The sequence below is a fragment of the Rissa tridactyla genome, chromosome 23 (genome assembly GCF_028500815.1).
Source record: "Rissa tridactyla isolate bRisTri1 chromosome 23, bRisTri1.patW.cur.20221130, whole genome shotgun sequence".
NCBI classification, from domain to species: Eukaryota; Metazoa; Chordata; class Aves; order Charadriiformes; family Laridae; genus Rissa; species Rissa tridactyla.
Window position 1 is genome coordinate 3,364,427 of NC_071488.1, and position 17,354 is coordinate 3,381,780.

Sequence of the window (17,354 nt, forward strand, 5' to 3'; positions counted from 1 at the left end):
CGCCGGCCCAGCTGCCAGCAGGTCGCTCACCCGGCCCATGGCGCCAGAGGAGGATGCTGACCTGGGGGCGCAGCCTGCGGTCCCCGCAGCCCCCACCGGCGGGAAGAAGAGCCGGAAAAAAAGGAAGGAGAAGCCGGAGGCCGGAGACGATGCCCAGGAGCGGGGGAACGAAGCGGCGGCGGAGACAGAGGGGTTGATGCGAGCTGGGGGGCGGGCGCTGGCGCTGGGCGACGCGCGGGGGGCCGTGGGGTGCTTCAGGCGGGCGCTTCTCCCGGTGGGGGGCACGGCCAGCCCCCGGCTCCGCAGGGCTTGTGCCTTCAGCCTGGGGGCTGCCTACGTGGAGACCAGGAAGCCCGAAAAGGGCCTGGAGTTCCTCCTGCAGTCCCAGCCCTCGGAGGGCCACGGCGGGGAGCGCTGGGGGGACCTTTATTTCAACGCCGGAGCGGCTGACGAAGGGCTGCGGGATTTTCCGAAGGCTCCGGAATGTTTTGGACGCGGCTGGGAGGCGGGGGCCGGCGGCCGAGCGGGGACGCGGTTGCGGATGGGCTGCTGCTACCTGGGGATGCGGGAGCCGGCGCGAGCGGCGCGATGCTTCCTGGAGGCCGCGCGGGGCTACGTGGCGGCGGCCAGCCCCGAGGCCGCCGCCGTGGCCCTCAGCAGGGCCAGCACCTCCATGCTGCAGAGCCGACGCTTCGGGGCGGCGGAGATCGCGGGGGTTCTCGCTCAGTGCCGCTCGCTCTGCGAGAGCATCCCCGACCCGGCCCTGCGAGGTAACGCCGCGCCGCAGCCGTCCCTCCCGGCGCCCGGCGCCATGGCACCCGCACCCAGCGTTTCCCCTCCGTCCCGCAGGGAAGCTCTACAACGCCATCGGCCTGGGCTACTCCCAGCTCCGCATCTTCTCCCCGGCGGCCGAGAGCTTCCAGCGGGCCCTGGCGCTCTGCGGCGGCGAGCGGGACCGGCGCGGGGAGGCCGCGGCCCTGCAGAACCTGGGTGCTGCCCACAACGCCCTGCGCAGCTTCGGCACAGCCCTGGGCTGGCACCGGCGAGCGGCGGCACTGCACAGTAGGTCACGCCGGTATGGATCGCTCTGGGCACTGCCGGATGTGCCGGGCCGGGATGGAGCCCCGTGTTCCCCATTCCAGGCGCTCTCGGGAACCGGCGGGCGCAGGGAGAGTGCTTCGGGAACCTGGCGTACGCCTGCGGCCGGCTCGGGATGCACCAGGCTGCCGCCGAGAACTACCTGCACGCCCTGCAAGCCTTCCGGGAGGCGGGTAAGGGGAGGCACGGGGAAATCATCCCTGTGCTGCCGGGCAGAGTCCAGAGAGGTGTGCACCAGATCCAAAGGGATCATAGAATCACAGAATGGTTTGGGTGGGAAGGGACCTGGAAGACCATCCCGTGCCACCCCCTGCCCTGGGCAGGGACACCTCCCACCAGCCCAGGTGGCTCCAAGCCCCGTCCAACCTGGCCTTGAACCCCTCCAGGGATGGGGCAGCCACAGCTTCTCTGGGCAACCTGGCCCAGGGGCTCACCGCCCTCGGAAGAAGGAATTTCTTCCCCACATCTCATCTCAATCTCCCCTCTTTTGGTTTCAACCCATTCCCAACGTCCCGTGGCTCCCCTCCCTGCTCCAGAGTCCCTCCCCAGCTTTCCCGGAGCCCCTTGAGGGACTGGAAGGGGCTCCAAGGTCTCCACGGAGCCTTCTCTTCTCCAGGCTGGCCCCCCCCAGCTCTCTCAGCCTGTCCTCCCAGCAGAGGGGCTCCAGCCCTCCCAGCATCTCCGGGGCCTCCTCCGGCCCCGCTCCCACAGCTCCGTGTCTCTCCTGTGCCGAGGCCCCGGAGCTGGAGGCAGCACTGCAGGGGGGTCTCCCCCGAGGGGAGCAGAGGGGCAGAATCCCCCCCTTCGCCCCCCTGCCCACGCTGCTGGGGATGCAGCCCAGGCTGGGGGGGGGTTCATGGGCTGCCAGCGCATGTTGCCGGCCCATGGCCAGCTTTCCACCCCCACCCAGCGCCCCCAAGCCCTTCTCTCAGGGCCGCTCCCCATCCCTCCATCCCCAGCCTGGGCTGGCACCGGGGGCTGCCCCCACCCCGGGGCAGGACCCTGCTCTTGGCCTGGTTGAACCCCATGAGGTTCACGCAGACCCACGTCTCCAACCTGTCCGGGTCCCTCTGGGTGGCATCCCGTCCCTCCGGCGTGTCACCGCTCCACACAGCGTGGCGCAGCAGCGATGCTCCCTCCCCGGGACCTCGGCTGGGACGTGCTGGGCCAGCACTGACGCTGCCCTTCTCCTCCCAGGGGACGTGCAGGGGCAGTGGCAGGCGTGCGAGGGGCTGGGAACAGCCTGCTTCCACCTGGGAGACCCCCAGAAAGCCATCGGGCACTACCAGGAGGCCCTGACGTTGCTGTCCCACTGCCAGGTAAGACACACCGGGGAAGCCCCCGAGGCCGGACTCTCCCCGTGCGTCCCGGGGCGACTGTCCCAGCCCTGGGGACAATCCCCCTCGTCCCAGCCCATGCGGGCTCTCTCCTGCTCAGGACACCCCCCGAGCTGCCCGCCAGCGGGTCGTGCGCAAGCTGACGGAGGCCATCCAGCAGCAGCTCTGCCTCCACGGCCGCGGGGGTGGCTGGGCGCCCGCCCCGGCCCCGGTGAGCATCACCCCGGCGGCAGACCGAGGGGTTGGTGGAGGGAGGCAGCAGGGTTTTGGGGGAAGAGGAACACCCCAGGCCACCCCTCCCTCCTAGCAGGACCCCGGCCAGCCACGGCTTCGCTCCACGCTGCCCTACGCCAGCGGGACACGACTGCGAGGAGGCGAGGCGTGAGTAGGAAAGCTGACATCACCTCCACCCTTCCTCCGTGGAGGAGTTTTCCCAGCGTCACCCATGAGATAAACCTTCTTTCCTTCGACCCCAGGTCCTTCGGGGGGAACCCCCAGCCTGGGGACGAGCTGTACGTGCCTGCACCGGCACCACGTCCTGGCCGTTCAGGTAAGAGGGAGGGAAATAAAACCCAAACAATTTAATGAGCCGTTAGACCCCATTTCTGCCCGAGCCAGGGCCCCGGTGCGGGCCGGTACTGCGCTCCTGCCTGTTTGCCCGTCCTCCCCGCAGGCACAGCAGCCGCCCCGGCTGACGGCCCCGCACCGCAGCCCCGCGACCCAGGCGGCCGCCTGGACGTCTCTGGGGAGGATGAGGATGGTCCCAGGGCGGCTCCAGGGTCTCGCAGTCAGCCCCGCGCTAACGGGTGAGTGGGCGAGGGGGGGCGCGGGGTGGGGGCACCCCAGTAATCCTTGCACCCACATACCCCTGCAGGAGCAGCGGATGGAGTGCAGCGAGTGGCATCGCCCTCGGGGGCTTCTCGTGGGTGAAGGTGAAAATCCAGAGATTTTAAAAGATGCGTCATTTCGAGGAACACGTTTTGGGGGAATTCAAGCTGGAATTTGGGGAGGGCTCGGTAACGATGTGATAGGGGAGAGTTTGGCACGCTGGGAGAGCTGGGGGGGTTCAGCCTGGAGAAGAGAAGGCTCCGCGGAGACCTTGGAGCCCCTTCCAGTCCCTCAAGGGGCTCCGGGAAAGCTGGGGAGGGACTCTGGAGCAGGGAGGGGAGCCACGGGACGTTGGGAATGGGTTGAAACCAAAAGAGGGGAGATTGAGATGAGATGTGGGGAAGAAATTCCTTCTTCCGAGGGCGCTGAGCCCCTGGCCCAGGTTGCCCAGAGAAGCTGTGGCTGCCCCATCCCTGGAGGGGTTCAAGGCCAGGTTGGACGGGGCTTGGAGCCACCTGGGCTGGTGGGAGGTGTCCCTGCCCAGGGCAGGGGAGGGGACGGGATGGTCTTCAAGGTCCCTTCCCACCCAAACCATTCCATGGTTCTATGCTCTCCATCACCTCCACATGAGCCATCGTCTCTGCTTTGCTCCCAGGAAGCTGAACGCCACCCGCCTGCGCCCGGACCCACCACCCCAGCAGCCAAGTAAGTACCAAACTCAACTAGAGCTTTGCTTCCCCAGCGAGCCGGGGGGGGCTGCGGTTCTCACGCTGCGTTTCACAGGGCATCGTCAGCGCCAAACCCCCCGGCGGAGGTCCCCGGAGCGGTAGGTGATGCACCGGAGGAGCGGGCAAGGGAGCAGATGGGAGGTCTGGGCTCCAGGGTGTCCTCTGAGGGGAGGGTTCAGGGACAGACACCCCCGGCAGGGCTTCGGACACCCCCTCTCCTCACAACGGCCGTGTCCCCAAGCCCAAAGCCACAGGGGCTTGGCATTTTGGCACCTTGTAGCCAACCCCAACACCCAGCCCTGTAGATGGGGCAGCAGATCCGAGGGTGGATTCAAGCACCCCTGGGTGAAATCCCCGCCCCCCGCCCTCTTATTCTGCATCCCACCGAGCACCCCCACACCCCCTAAACGCCTCGGTGGACTTGCTGCCCCCCAGCCCCACCGCCAACCCCGCTGCCAAGCCCCGCATGGGGAGCAGGACATTGTCCCTCATCTGCAACCTCGTGTGACGACGGAGGACACCGGGGAGATGGCCGCATCCCCCAGGGGTCGCCTGGCAGCGTGACAAGGCTCCAGGATCCTGCCTGGACCCGCGGGGCAGGGACGAGCTGCCGCTGGGAGCCCCTTCGCTGTGCTCCAGTCATGGAATGGTTTGGGTGGGAAGGGACCTGGAAGACCATCTCATCCATGGGCAGGGACACCTCCCACCAGCCCAGGTGGCTCCAAGCCCCGTCCAACCTGGCCTTGAACCCCTCCAGGGATGGGGCAGCCACAGCTTCTCTGGGCAGCCTGGGCCAGGGGCTCACCGCCCTCGGAAGAAGGAATTTCTTCCCCACATCTCATCTCAATCTCCCCTCTTTCAGCGTAAAACCTCATCATCATTTACCCTTTTCAATATATATTTCTTTCCACATACGGCTATACTGAAATGACTACGCTGTCACTGGCGCTAATGTCACGGAACTCTAGAAGGCAGGTTTTGACTGTAGGAATTTGTTTATTATTAATCCAACAACTATTAATTCAACAATCATTAATTTTTGAATTAATTTATTACTGGGGGAGAAAAAAGCCATGGTAAATGGATGGAACGGATTGTGTTTCATCCTAAAAGGGAACATACGATAAAATTTTGTCCTGTATTCAGCGTAGAGTCAAATCTGTTACTAAAGCCTTTTACTGCTAGAGCTCATTCTGCTATTCAAAAGCGACCTCAAAAGAACTTCCCAAGAAGCTGTAGTTTGTCGTGGGGTAGGGGAGAACTTTGTAGAGTGGGGTTGATGGTTGGACTCGATGATTCCAGGGGTTTTTTCCAACCTGAATGATTCTATGGCTCCCCTCCCTGCTCCAGAGTCCCTCCCCAGCTTTCCCGGAGCCCCTTGAGGGACTGGAAGGGGCTCCAAGGTCTCCGCGGAGCCTTCTCTTCTCCAGGCTGACCCCCCCCAGCTCTCTCAGCCTGTCCTCCCAGCAGAGGGGCTCCAGCCCTCCCAGCAGCTCCGGGGCCTCCTCCGGCCCCGCTCCCACAGCTCCGTGTCTCTCCTGTGCCGAGGCCCCGGAGCTGGAGGCAGCACTGCAGGGGGGTCTCCCCCGAGGGGAGCAGAGGGGCAGAATCCCCCCCCTCGCCCCCCTGCCCGCGCTGCTGGGGATGCAGCCCAGGCTGGGGGGGGGTTCATGGGCTGCCAGCGCACGTTGCCGGGGCGTGTTGAGCTTCTCACCCCCCAGCGCCCCCAAGCCCTTCTCTCAGGGCCGCTCCCCATCCCTCCATCCCCAGCCTGGGCTGGCACCGGGGGCTGCCCCCGCCCCGGTGGGTTCACACCCCTGCGAACGTTCACAGGACGCACCCCCGGTCTCTCCCCGCTCCGTCGCCTTCCCGAGCCGCGGACCGGGGGCGGTTCGAGCGACGGCGGCTCCGCCCCGGGGCCGGCCCCGCGCCTGCTCCGTGCCGAGCTCCGTGCGGGGCCTTACCGGGCCGAGCTCCGTGCGGGGCCGTACCGGGCCGTACCCGCCGCATGCCGGGCCCGCGGGCGCTGCTGGGGCTGGGGCTGCTGGTGGCGGCGGCGGCGGCGCGGGGGGGCGGGCGCTGCCCGGGCCGGGGCTGGGGCTGGGAGCGGAGCTGGAGCCGCCCCCACCGCGCCATGCACCGCGCCGGGCCCGGCCCCGCGGGGCTCCGCTTCCTCGGGTACGGCGGCGGGGGGCGGGGGGGAGTGCAAAAGGGTCGGGGGTGGGACATGGGGGGGGTGCGGAGGGGTTGGGGGGACACGGGGAGGTGCAAAAGGGTCGGGGGTGGGATAGGAGGGGGGTGCAAAGGGGTTGCGAGGGACACGGGGGGGTGCGGAGGGGTTGGGGGGACACGAGGGGGTGTGCAGAAGGATCGGGGGGACACGGGGGGAGTTTGAGGAAGGACATGGGGGTGCAAAGGGGTCATGTGGGATATCGGGGGGGGGGCGCAAAGGGGTCGGGGGTGGAATATGAGAGGGGTGCGGAGGGGTTGGGGGGACACGAGGGAGGCGCAAAGAGGTCGGGCAGGACACGGGGGAGGGGATGAGGAAGGACATGGGGGGTGCAAAGGGGTCGGGGGTGGGATATGGGGGGGTGCGGAGGGGTTGGGGGGACACATGGGGGTGCAAAGTGGTCAGGTGGGATACAGAGGCGTGCAGAAGGGTCGGGCAGGACACAGGGGGGTGGCTGAGGAAGGACACGGGGGGTGCAAAGGGGTCAGGGGGACACAGAGGGGGTGTAAAGGGGTCGGGGGACACATGGGGGGGCTGCAAAGGGGTTGGGGGTGCAGAGGGGTGGGGGGGAACACGGTGCGGGGGGATGCAGAGGGGTCAGGCAGGACTCAATGGGGACTCAGAGGTGCACGGGGGGGGGGGGGTTCAGCATGGGAAGCCTGTCCCCCCGCCCCGGCTCCATCCCCGCTGGTGCTCCGCCGAGTCAAGGGGAGCACAGTTGCCCCCAAACCCCCGGGGCCAGGGTCTGGACGGGTCTGGAGGCCCCCGGGGGTGCCACTCTTTCCCTCCCCCCCCCCCCAGGCAGGAGGAGGCCCAGGCCATCGACCAGGAGCTCTTCACCGAGTACAAGTTCAGCGTGGACCAGCTGATGGAGCTGGCGGGGCTGAGCTGCGCCACCGCCATCGCCAAGGTGGGCACAAGAGAGGCGGGTGGTGGTCCTGGGGACGCGGGGAGGCGGGGGGGGTCCCCCTTCCCCAGCATGACCCCACGCCTCCCGTCCCACCCCAGGCCTACCCGCCCAGCTCCTTCACCACCAGCCAGCCCGCCGTGCTGGTCGTGTGCGGGCCGGGGAACAACGGCGGCGACGGCTTGGTCTGCGCCCGGCACCTGAAAATGTTTGTGAGTCTCTCGTGCAGGTTCCCCCCCATCCCCGCCCCGTCCCCGTGCGCCCCCGGATCCACAAGCTCTGGGGTTCCCCCTCCTGCCGCCAGGGCCCTGCTCAGCTCCCTCCTGCTCTTGCAGGGCTACGAACCGACCGTGTATTACCCCAAGCGCCCCAACAAGCCCCTCTTCGAAGGTTTGACCACCCAGTGCCAGAAGATGGACATCCCCTTCCTGCCCGAGTTCCCGGCCGAGGTGAGGAGCAGCCCCCGGCCAGGGAGCAGCCGCCCTCAGAGCCATGGCGGGGGCTGTTTGTCACCCATTGCTGTCCCCGCCGCAGGCTGCGCTCATCGATGAGCTCTACGGCCTGGTGGTGGACGCGATTTTCGGGTTCAGCTTCAAGGGAGCGGTGCGGGAGCCCTTCGGCAGCATCCTCAGCACCCTCGAGCGCATCACGGTGCCCATCGCCAGCATCGACATCCCCTCGGGTGAGTAACAGCCGGACCCGCCGGAGGAAGGTGCCCGGCCGGGGTTTTCCTGGCTCCAGCGTGTCCTCGGGGCTCGTTGCAGGCTGGGACGTGGAGAAAGGGAAGGCGGACGGTCTCCAGCCCGACATGCTTATCTCGCTGACGGCGCCCAAGAAGGCGGCGATGCATTTCGCTGGCCGCTACCACTTTCTGGGGGGCAGGTTTGTGCCCGCCGCGCTGCAGGAGAAATACGCTTTAAACCTGCCGCCGTACCCCGAGACAGACTGCGTCCTGCAGCTCACCTAGGGCTGGAGCTCGGCGGGGGCTTGGGGTGCAGCAGATCAGGGCCTAATTCTGCCAAAGCCGCAGCGCTCTGCTAGGAGGATGCTCGGCACCTCACTGGGCTCCAGTCCTACCCAGCTCTGCCAGCGGGATCGAAGTGCGCTGCAGACCAAAGCCCCCGGGAGCTTTTTGGAGCAGGGTGGGGGGCTGCCAGGCGGGCGGTGTTCGGGGCCGGTGCGCGATCTGAGCGCTTCCAGGCGTAGACGCGACCCAGGATCCCGGGGTCTGCCGCATACCTCGCACTTCAGCGTAGTTTCACTGCAATAAAGGTTTATTCATGCCCTTGAAAAAAATATTTCCATTCTCTGTGGGGTCTGTCCCTGCTGTGTCCCTCTGCGACAGACCCACGGCAAATGTGTCCCTGCCCCAGGGCCTTGGGGGGAACTGGGGTCAGTTCCCATCCTCCTGATGGGAGGAAGGCTCAGGGAGTGAAATAAAGCTGGATCCAGCTCCAGCCCAACCAGTCCCAGCCCAGCATCCCCAGGCAGCGAACACGCAGCTGGGCCACGGCGCTGGGCTCCACCTGGGAAGAGCCCGGAGCATCCCTGGGCACCCGCCAGCGCCAGCGGGCAGGATGGGGACCCTCACAGCCGGGTGGGAGCAGCAGCCACGCAGCGCAGCAGCCTTGGCCCTTGATCACTCTGGCTCCCTCTTCCTCTTCTTCCTCTTCTTCCTGGGGCTGTGCCCAGCCTGATCTGGTCCATCTGTGTCTTCTAGAGGGATCTCTGTCTCAGCCGGCTCTTCTTCGTCATCCTCCTCCTTCTTCTTGTCCTTCTTCCTCCTCTTCTTCTCTTTCTCTGTCTCAACTGGCTCTTCTTTGTCCTCCTGCTTCTGCTTCTTCTTCTTCTTCCTCTTCACAACCTTCCCTTCCTCTCCCGCCACCTCCTCTTCTCCGCTTGGCTCCTGGTTCTCCTTCTTCTTCCTCTTCCTCTTCGCAACCTTCCCTTCCTCTCCCGCCACCTCCTCTTCTCCGCTTGGCTCCTGGCTCTGCAGCACCTCGGGATCGGCTCCATCCCTGGACAGTTTCCTTTTTTTCTTCTTTCTTTTTTCCTGCCTCCCCGCTGGGGGGCTGCTCTCCGGGGGCTGCTGCTGCTGCCGCTCCTTGTGTCGGTAGGTGGCCAGGAAGGCTCGCTCCTGCTCCTCCAGGCGTGCCAGCTTGGCGCTCATGGTCAGGCCGTGACGGGCACCCCTGCAATGATGGTGGGCAGCCGGGGTCCGGCACCTCCCTGGCAGGGAACGTGCCCCCCAGCCCAGCCTGCTCGAAAGCCCCCGCCAGGAGGGGGGGAGCCCAACTGTGCAGCAACCCCCCCCGACCACTTACTTGTGCGCCGTGCGGCCCCCACACGCTCGCATCAGCTCCTCGTCCGTCAGCCTGCGGGACACAGACAGGACGTGTCACCCCCAGCATCGGCACGGGGGGGGAGCACGGTCCGGAGCGGGGCTCCCCCTCACAGCCCTCGTCCCTCCCCACCGCCGCATGCACCGCTGCCCCAGCCTCGCCTCCTGGCCGAAGAGAGGTCCAGCTTCTCCTCCTCCTCCTCGCTGCTCTCTGAGCCGGCGGGCAGCTTCGCGGACTCCTCCCCGTGTGCTGTGAGCGTGGCTGACTGCGGCGGGGAGAGGCAGAGGGGCCGTGAGAACGGGGGGACACTGAAAAGGGGGCCCTGGGGGCCACAGCAGCGACGGGCTGGGGAGGCTGCGCTGGCAGGGGCGGTGTGCGGAGTTCACAGCAGCCTTCCCAGAGATGCCAGCTGCTCCCCAAGCCGCGTCCCCAGGGCCGGTTACCTTCACGAAGCGGCCGTACAGCATGCTGCCAGCGCCGCCGGCCTTGCGGGGCTTCTTATTGCTGATCCCGAATCCCTGCTCGGAAAGTGTCTTCACGGAGATGCCATCCTGGGAGGGGGAGAGAGAGACAAAGGGCTCGAGAGCGTCCTGCCCAAGGGGCTTCGTCCCCTCCAGCAGCACATCTCTGCCACCGCAGTCCCCGTGGAAGATGCTGGAGGGACATGCAGCGGCAGCGGGCTCTACGCGGGACCCCAACGCCCTCCCCTGCCTTCAGCCCCATCCCGGCCCGACCCCCAGCCCTCCTACCTGCCCGGCCTCCACGGCGACGTTGGCAGCCGCCTTGTTGAAGACGTGGTCCCACCAGTGGAAGGCGAACGGCTCCGCCGCGTCGTGTCCCACCTGCGGGGCGCAGAGGAGCCACCGAAATGGCCGCAGGCGGCGGCGGCGGCCGCGGGGGCCGAGCAGGGGCAGGGGGCTGCGCTCACCCCCGCCGTGTCACACTTCACCTTCACCCGGATGGCCTCAGCGATGCCGTCCTGCCGCTTCCCCAGGCCCTGCCCTGCGGACAAGGGCACCCGTCACTCGCCGCAGCGGCTGCCCCGGCGGCCACCGCGGGGGGGGCTGCTGCGAGACCCCGAGCGTGGGGGGCGAGGCCGACCCCTGCTCCTCCGGGAAGGGGGCTGGGGACGCCCGGGGGGACGGGCCGTGAGAGCGGGGAGGGACGGGGACCGGGGGGGGAGGGGGCCTGCGGGGAGACGGGGCCCGGGCACCGCAGGGGGCCCTCAGGGAGGAACAGGGGATGCCGGGACCGGCCGGGGACGGGAGACAGGCCGGGCCAGGGGGACCCCCCGGGGCGGCCCCCACCTCGCCGCCAGCCGTGCCGCCGCAGCTGCCTCTCGGCGAAGCCCATCCCGGAGCCCGGCGGCTCCGGCGCGCTCATGGCGGCGGGTCCACGCCGCCGCCGCCGCCGCCTCCCGGCAGGAAGCGCCCAACGCGCATGCGCGGGGCCGAGGGGCGGGGCCTGAGGGGGCTGGGTCTGAGCAGGGGCGGGGCCTTAAGGGGGCGGGGCCTGCGCGGGCGCACTGGGCCGGCGGCGGGGCGGGGGCTGTGCGCGTGCGCGGGCGGCGGGAGCGGGGAGACACGTACGGACACACGTACGGACACACGTATGGACACACGTATGGACACAAGTACACACGTATGGACACACGTACGGACACACGTACGGACACACGTACGGACACACGGACACACGTACGGACACACGTATGGACACACGGACACACGTACACACGTATGGACACACGGATACGCGTATGGACACACGTACGGACACACGTACACACGTACGGACACACGTATGGACACACGGACACACGTACAGACACACGTACGGACACACGGACACACGTACGGACACACGTATGGACACACGTACGGACACACGTACGGACACAAGTACACATGTATGGACACACGTACACGTGTATGGACACACGTATGGACACATGTACACATGTATGGACACATGTATGGACACACGTATGGACACACGTATGGACACACATATGGATACACGTATGGACACACGTACGGACACACGTACACATGTATGGACGCATGTATGGACACACGTACGACACACGGACACACGTACAGACACACGTACAGACACACGTACGGACACATGTACACATGTATGGACACATGTATGGATACACGTACAGACACATGTACGGACACACAGACACATGTATGGACACACGTATGGACACATGTACGGACACACGTACACATGTACAGACACACGTACAGACACACGTACACACACAGACACACATAAAGACTCTCACACTCACACACACACTGTCACACACACACACACTGTCACACACACACACACACTCACACTCACACGTGCCCGCCCAGCCCCGCGCTCGCCCCCGCGGGCTCTGGGGACCCGATCCCGAGCCCTTTCCCCCCTCCCCGGGGCAGCCCGGCCCCCGCCGCGCCGCGTCCTCGTCCCTCCCAGTCCCGGCCCTGCCCCGGCCGCCGCTCACGCTGTCACCGAGGCCACCTCCTGCCCGGCCCGGCTCGCCACAGGGCTCCCAGCCGTCGGCAGCTGCCGGCCTTGGGCACCCCGGCCTCGGGCAACCTGGGCCTGGCCCCCCCTTGCCCCGCTGTCCGTGGAGGTGGGGGGGGGGTGTCTGTCCGGGGGGGTGCCACAGGGATGGGGACACGCACCGCTGTCACCTCCCCTGGAACTCCCTCGGCTCCAGCGACGCTGCGCTCCCAAAGTGGGGGGAGGACGTGGTGCGGGGTGGGGGGGGAGGGATGGTGGCCCCCCACAAATGGTCCCCGCACCCTGCTTGGGCTGGGCAGGGGCAGCCCCGAGGTGCCACCAACTCCTGGGCGTTACCGCGGCTCCTGCCCCGCTGGGGAGGACGGATGGACGGACGGACGGTCCCCAGGTGAGCCGGGGGCGTGAGGTGTGTGATGGGGTGTGGGGTGTGTGAGGGGGTGCAGTGGGGTCTATGGGGTGTGCTGTGCAATGGGGTCTACGGGGCGCATAGGGGTCCTGGAGTGCAATGGGGTGCATGGTGGGGCATGTGTGGGGTGTGCAGTGGGGTGTACAGGGTGTGTACTGGGCAATGGGGTGCATGACGGGGCGTGTGTGGGGTGTGCAAGGTGTGCAATGGGGTCTACGGGGTGTGCGCGGGGTGTGCTGCGCAATGAGGTGCACAACGGGGTGTGCAATGGGGTCTAGGGGGTGCCCATGGGGTCTGCTGTGCAATGGGGTGGGTGCATGGTGGGACGTGCGTGGGGTGTGGGGCGTGCGAGAGGTGCAACGGGGTCTACGGACTGTGCATGGGGCGTGCTGTGCAACGGGGTGCTCGATGAGGCGTGCACGGGGCGCACGGCGGGGTGTGCGTGGGGTGTGCTGTGCAACGGGGTGTGCACGGGGTGTGGGGCGTGCGAGGTGTGCATGATGGGGTGCGCGTGGGGCGCACACAGGGCGCATGACGGGGTGCGCATGGGGCGTGCTGCGCAATGGGGTGCATGATGGAGCGTGCACGGGGTGTGCAGTGGGGTCTCTGGGGCGCGCGTGGGGCGTGCTGTGCAATGGGGGTGCACGATGGGGTGTGCAATGGGTCTACAGGGTGTGCCTGGGGTCTGCCGTGCAATGGGGTGCACGACAGGGCGTGCGAGGCGTGCAGTGGGCGTCTATAGGGCACGCATGGGGTGTGCCCTGCAATGGGGTGCCCGTCGGGGTGCGCGCGGGGCGCACACGGCGTGTGGTGCTGCGCAACGGGGCGCGCCCGCATCCAGCCAAGGCGCCAACCCCGTGCTCCGCGCGACCGTCGCACGCGGCAGCGGCGTTTCGCCGTGGCTGAGGGGGCCGAGAGCCACCCCCTGCCCTGCTCCGGCCCCCCCCCCCGGCATCGCCCCTGCACCTCCTCGCGCTCCCTCTCCCACCCGGCCCCAGCACCCGCTGCCCTCTCCCCCCGGTACGAGCGCGGGGGGCTCATCTCCAGGGTCGCGCCGCGCTCGCGGGGCAGCAGCCCTGACCGCTCCCGTGTTTCACCGCGCGCTGCTCTGTCTGCCAGGATTAAAATAAGCTGCAATGACCTTGGTGGAGGAGCCGCCTGACGGCCGCACCCCAGACGGGTCTCCCGGGGCAGGGGAACGCAGGAGGACGGACGGGGACGTTCCCACCGGGACCCCCAGGAAAGCGGGAGCAGGGCAGGACCGAACACCCCGGCACCGCGAGAGCTGCCCAACGCAGAGACCCTTCCCACAGGATGCTTCTCCTCCGTCCACGGACACCCCGGGCTCCCAAGCAGGAGATCGGGGCTGAGCTGGGGCTCAGACCCATGGCTGGCACTGGGGGGGGGGGGGGGGACAGGCCATGGGGCACAACCACTATCCTTTGCGTCACCGCTGCCAGCCCAGGGCTGTTCTCCGGCCCCCTGGACCCTCTCCCGGTGCGTCCAGCGGGTTCCGCGGGTGACGCAGCCCCTCGCGCACCCAGGGGCGCATCCGCCAGCCCCAACCCAACCCCGCATGGGGCCAGGCAAGGGCAGGCGCGGACCCGGGGTGGGGGGACAGGAGGTGCCCAAACGTCCCCCCTCTCCCTTTCTCCCCAGGGCAGCTCCGACGGGGCTCTCCATCCGCCCCTCGGCCGCCCACGTGTCCTTCAGCCCCGGGGCAGGCTGGAAGACTTGTGATTTTGTTGTTTCCAATGTCAAGGGGAGCAAACAACAAATCCCAGTCTCCGGCCTGCCCCGGGCACGGGCTGCCCGCCGGCGGGCACTGCCGACCCCAGGGAGACGCGGCCAGGACCGGGCAGGGAGCCGCAGGGAACGAGGTATCGAAGTGCCAGAGAAAATTACAAATAAACCCAATCGGAGCAAGGTGAATTCGGACGTGAGAGTGACACGGTCGGGGCCCGCTGGCCGGCAGCCGAGCGCCGTCCCAACCCCTCTCTAAATCGTGGGGTTCCGCCCCAAAACGCCACGGGATTGAGCAGAGAGGCTGAGGAGCATCACGCGGCCAGCTCCGCCGCTCGCCCTCCCTCACGGCTCCCCTGGCCGAGCAAAGACGCTGCAGCAGCTCAGCGCACACACACATACGTCCATTTTTCCAAGTTATCCCACTCCCTGACCTCCGAACCCCTTTCCCCACTGACCCCCCCTCTTGCAGCACGTTCATTGACAGGGTCAGCCTGAGCTCGCACCCCCGTAAATCAGGGCTGGGGCGGCAGGTAACGCCATGGCCCGGGGACCTTAGTGAGAAAAAACAGTTTTTTTCAAAGAAATTTAGATGTTGGTTTCCTGCCCTATCTCCCTCCTCCACATCGAAGAGGTCGGGTTTCCAAGTTGAAAGTGTTTTTTGGGAAAAAAAGCTGCGGTTCTTCTCCGGGGAGGGGGAAGGAATAAAGTGAATATTTTGACAGCAGCAATCTCTCCAAATCCATCAGCCGGATTCACCGCTACCTGCTGGGGAAAGTGCCCCTTCCATGACATTTTAATTCTATTGATCAGGAAAGAAGGAGAGGAAACAGTCAGCAAGGAACAGCCTGGGGCAATTCCTCGGGGAAGGAGAGCGACGACAGCGAGAAAGTGCAATTGTTCCTTTGAAAGAGGGTTTCCGACCAGCACATCACCGGGATTAGGGAAAGCTCTCTGGAAGGGATTCCTGTCTCCCTAAAAACCTCTCTCCCCGCCACTCTCCAAAGCCGCCTTTTCCTCCCCAGCCCGGGCCGGGCAGAGGTGGGACGCGCTGGGAAGCAGGGCTGGAGACTCCATCCCAACTCCGTCCATCCCAGCTCCATCGCGTCCCACCCCGCAGCCCCCTCCTCCTGCCACGCTGCTGGGGAAGCCCCAAGCCCTCCGCTCCCGGCTCTTCTCCCCTGTTTTGAGACGGGGTCTGGGGCTGGGGGGGGACGCTGCTGGTCCCACATCCCTGCCCAGAGCCGAGGCCAGCGGCTGCCCGGGCTCCGAGCTCAGCACTTCGCCCCAGTGCGTGGGACCGGTGCTGTGTAACGGCTTTGTGGGCAACGTGATCCCATGAATCCCCTGTGGAATCCCACCAACAGTGGGATTGAGGGTGCCCTCAGCAAGTTTGGCAACGACACCACGCTGTGCGGAGCGGTGACACGCTGGAGGGACGGGATGCCATCCAGAGGGAGCGGGACAGGCTGGAGAGGTGGGACCGTGCCAATGTCATAGGGTTCAGCAAGGCCAAGTGCAAAGTCCTGCACCGGGGCTGCCGCAACGCCAGGCACAAACCCAGGCTGGGGATGGAGGGATGGGGAGCGGCCCTGAGAGAAGGGTTTGGGGGCGCTGGGGGGTGAGAAGCTCAACACGCCCCGGCAACGTGCGCTGGCAGCCCAGAACCCCCCCCAGCCTGGGCTGCATCCCCAGCAGCGTGGGCAGGGGGGCGAGGGGGGGGATTCTGCCCCTCTGCTCCCCTCGGGGGAGACCCCCCTGCAGTGCTGCCTCCAGCTCCGGGGCCTCGGCACAGGAGAGACACGGAGCTCTGGGAGCGGGGCCGGAGGAGGCCCCGGAGATGCTGGGAGGGCTGGAGCCCCTCTGCTGGGAGGACAGGCTGAGAGAGCTGGGGGGGGTCAGCCTGGAGAAGAGAAGGCTCCGCGGAGACCTTGGAGCCCCTTCCAGTCCCTCAAGGGGCTCCGGGAAAGCTGGGGAGGGACTCTGGAGCAGGGAGGGGAGCCACGGGACGTTGGGAATGGGTTGAAACCAAAAGAGGGGAGATTGAGATGAGATGTGGGGAAGAAATTCCTTCTTCCGAGGGCGCTGAGCCCCTGGCCCAGGTTGCCCAGAGAAGCTGTGGCTGCCCCATCCCTGGAGGGGTTCAAGGCCAGGTTGGACGGGGCTTGGAGCCACCTGGGCTGGTGGGAGGTGGCCCTGCCCAGGGCAGGGGAGGGGACGGGATGGTCTTCCAGGTCCCTTCCCACCCAAACCATTCTGTGATTCTATGAAAGCCCCTCGGGAGCGGGAAGGAGGAGAGGGGGGAGGGTGGCAGATTTGCCAAAGTGCCCGGGGGAAGGTGGAGAGCTGGTAGCTGAACATCAGATGCAACCAGAGGCTGCACGCTGAGGTAGCAGCCTGCCCCGTTAGCTTTATTTTAGCACCTTGGCTGGTGGGCTGGCAGCAGGTGAGGAATGATGTCAAACTGACATAAGAGCGGATGCTGCGACGTGGAGAGACAGGAGAAATATGTTTCCCTGCTTAAATGAGCAGCGAGACACTGGGGACTGAACGGCCTGGGAAGACTCAGCATTTCCCCCTCCTCGCTTCTGCCCCCCGACAGACGACAACCGTTACCCTCCCTCTGCGGGAAGCGCTGGGGAATGGCTTCCACCCGCTTGTTCAGAGCCCCCTCTACAAAAGCAAGACCTCAGCTTAAGAAAAAAATACCCGAGGAAGAACTTCTACAAGAAGCAGATTAATCCTCCTCGGTGGCTGCCAGCAGCCTGCCCACGCTGCCAGCAGGAGCCCAGCGCCACGCAGGTATCGCCAGCCAGCTTCGCTCGCAGGCACCCAGCAGCTCAGCGCCAGCATCACCCCAGCCCTGCCCAAGCGTCACCGCCTGCTCCGGCCTGGCAGGAGCCCTCCCTCGCGCTGGGGTCACTGCTTTGGACTCACCGGACCCTCCAAAGTCCCTCCAGCATCCGAAGGTGCCCGCAAGCAGCGCGCCAGCTCGCCCACCGACGCAGCCGGATCCCTCGCGTTGGTGTGATTTACACCACATCAGCACATCTCGCTAACGCCGAGGAGGAGGGAGCTGGAAGGGCCGCGGCTCGCCACAAACAACAGGGTTTGGGACCAGTTCTGCTTTTCGAAGAGGTTCAAAGGCAGAGCACAACCTTACGGCAGAGACAGAGGGGGGATGTCTCCGCTCCCCACGACCCAGCAGC

General features: G+C 66.6%; 3 protein-coding genes across 4 annotated transcripts; 2 read left to right on the forward strand and 1 right to left on the reverse strand.

The window, feature by feature from the left end:
* Window positions 1-3,365, forward strand: TTC24 (tetratricopeptide repeat domain 24). Its single transcript, XM_054183031.1, has 7 exons — window positions 1-770; window positions 850-1,062; window positions 1,143-1,271; window positions 2,296-2,417; window positions 2,536-2,676; window positions 3,109-3,241; window positions 3,310-3,365. The coding sequence occupies exons 1-7, from the start codon at window positions 38-40 to the stop codon at window positions 3,363-3,365; spliced, it is 1,527 nt and encodes a 508-aa protein (XP_054039006.1). The 5' UTR covers window positions 1-37.
* A 2,586-nt stretch (window positions 3,366-5,951) lies between these two features.
* NAXE (NAD(P)HX epimerase) lies at window positions 5,952-8,424 on the forward strand. Its single transcript, XM_054182996.1, has 6 exons — window positions 5,952-6,169; window positions 7,023-7,131; window positions 7,230-7,340; window positions 7,464-7,577; window positions 7,663-7,810; window positions 7,893-8,424. The coding sequence occupies exons 1-6, from the start codon at window positions 6,000-6,002 to the stop codon at window positions 8,093-8,095; spliced, it is 855 nt and encodes a 284-aa protein (XP_054038971.1). The 5' UTR covers window positions 5,952-5,999; the 3' UTR covers window positions 8,096-8,424.
* LOC128901156 (G patch domain-containing protein 4) lies at window positions 8,414-10,896 on the reverse strand. Of its 2 annotated transcripts, XM_054182994.1 has the most exons (8): window positions 10,778-10,896; window positions 10,399-10,472; window positions 10,220-10,312; window positions 9,914-10,021; window positions 9,632-9,735; window positions 9,453-9,503; window positions 9,071-9,320; window positions 8,414-8,992 (listed from the first exon to the last, which is right to left on the reverse strand). In XM_054182994.1, the coding sequence occupies exons 1-8, from the start codon at window positions 10,851-10,853 to the stop codon at window positions 8,768-8,770; spliced, it is 981 nt and encodes a 326-aa protein (XP_054038969.1). In that variant the 5' UTR covers window positions 10,854-10,896; the 3' UTR covers window positions 8,414-8,767. The 2 variants fall into 2 exon arrangements, with proteins under 2 accessions (XP_054038969.1, XP_054038968.1); XM_054182993.1 differs by having other exon boundaries at window positions 8,414-9,320.
* Between the last annotated feature and the right edge of the window lie 6,458 nt (window positions 10,897-17,354).

Excerpts from the sequence above, each read along its gene's own strand:
- NAXE (XM_054182996.1), top strand. The coding sequence starts at position 6,000 with ATGCCGGGCCCGCGGGCGCTGCTGGGGCTGGGGCTGCTGGTGGCGGCG. Across the intron at positions 6,170-7,022 it reads GCGGGGCTCCGCTTCCTCGG|GCAGGAGGAGGCCCAGGCCA; the intron begins GTACGGCGGCGG and ends CCCCCCCCCCAG. Across the intron at positions 7,811-7,892 it reads CAGCATCGACATCCCCTCGG|GCTGGGACGTGGAGAAAGGG; the intron begins GTGAGTAACAGC and ends GGCTCGTTGCAG.
- LOC128901156 (XM_054182993.1), bottom strand. The coding sequence starts at position 10,853 with ATGAGCGCGCCGGAGCCGCCGGGCTCCGGGATGGGCTTCGCCGAGAGG. Across the intron at positions 10,473-10,777 it reads GCGGCACGGCTGGCGGCGAG|GGCAGGGCCTGGGGAAGCGG; the intron begins GTGGGGGCCGCC and ends CCTTGTCCGCAG. Across the intron at positions 10,313-10,398 it reads TGAAGTGTGACACGGCGGGG|GTGGGACACGACGCGGCGGA; the intron begins GTGAGCGCAGCC and ends TGCGCCCCGCAG.
- TTC24 (XM_054183031.1), top strand. The coding sequence starts at position 38 with ATGGCGCCAGAGGAGGATGCTGACCTGGGGGCGCAGCCTGCGGTCCCC. Across the intron at positions 771-849 it reads CCCCGACCCGGCCCTGCGAG|GGAAGCTCTACAACGCCATC; the intron begins GTAACGCCGCGC and ends TCCGTCCCGCAG. Across the intron at positions 2,418-2,535 it reads CGTTGCTGTCCCACTGCCAG|GACACCCCCCGAGCTGCCCG; the intron begins GTAAGACACACC and ends TCTCCTGCTCAG.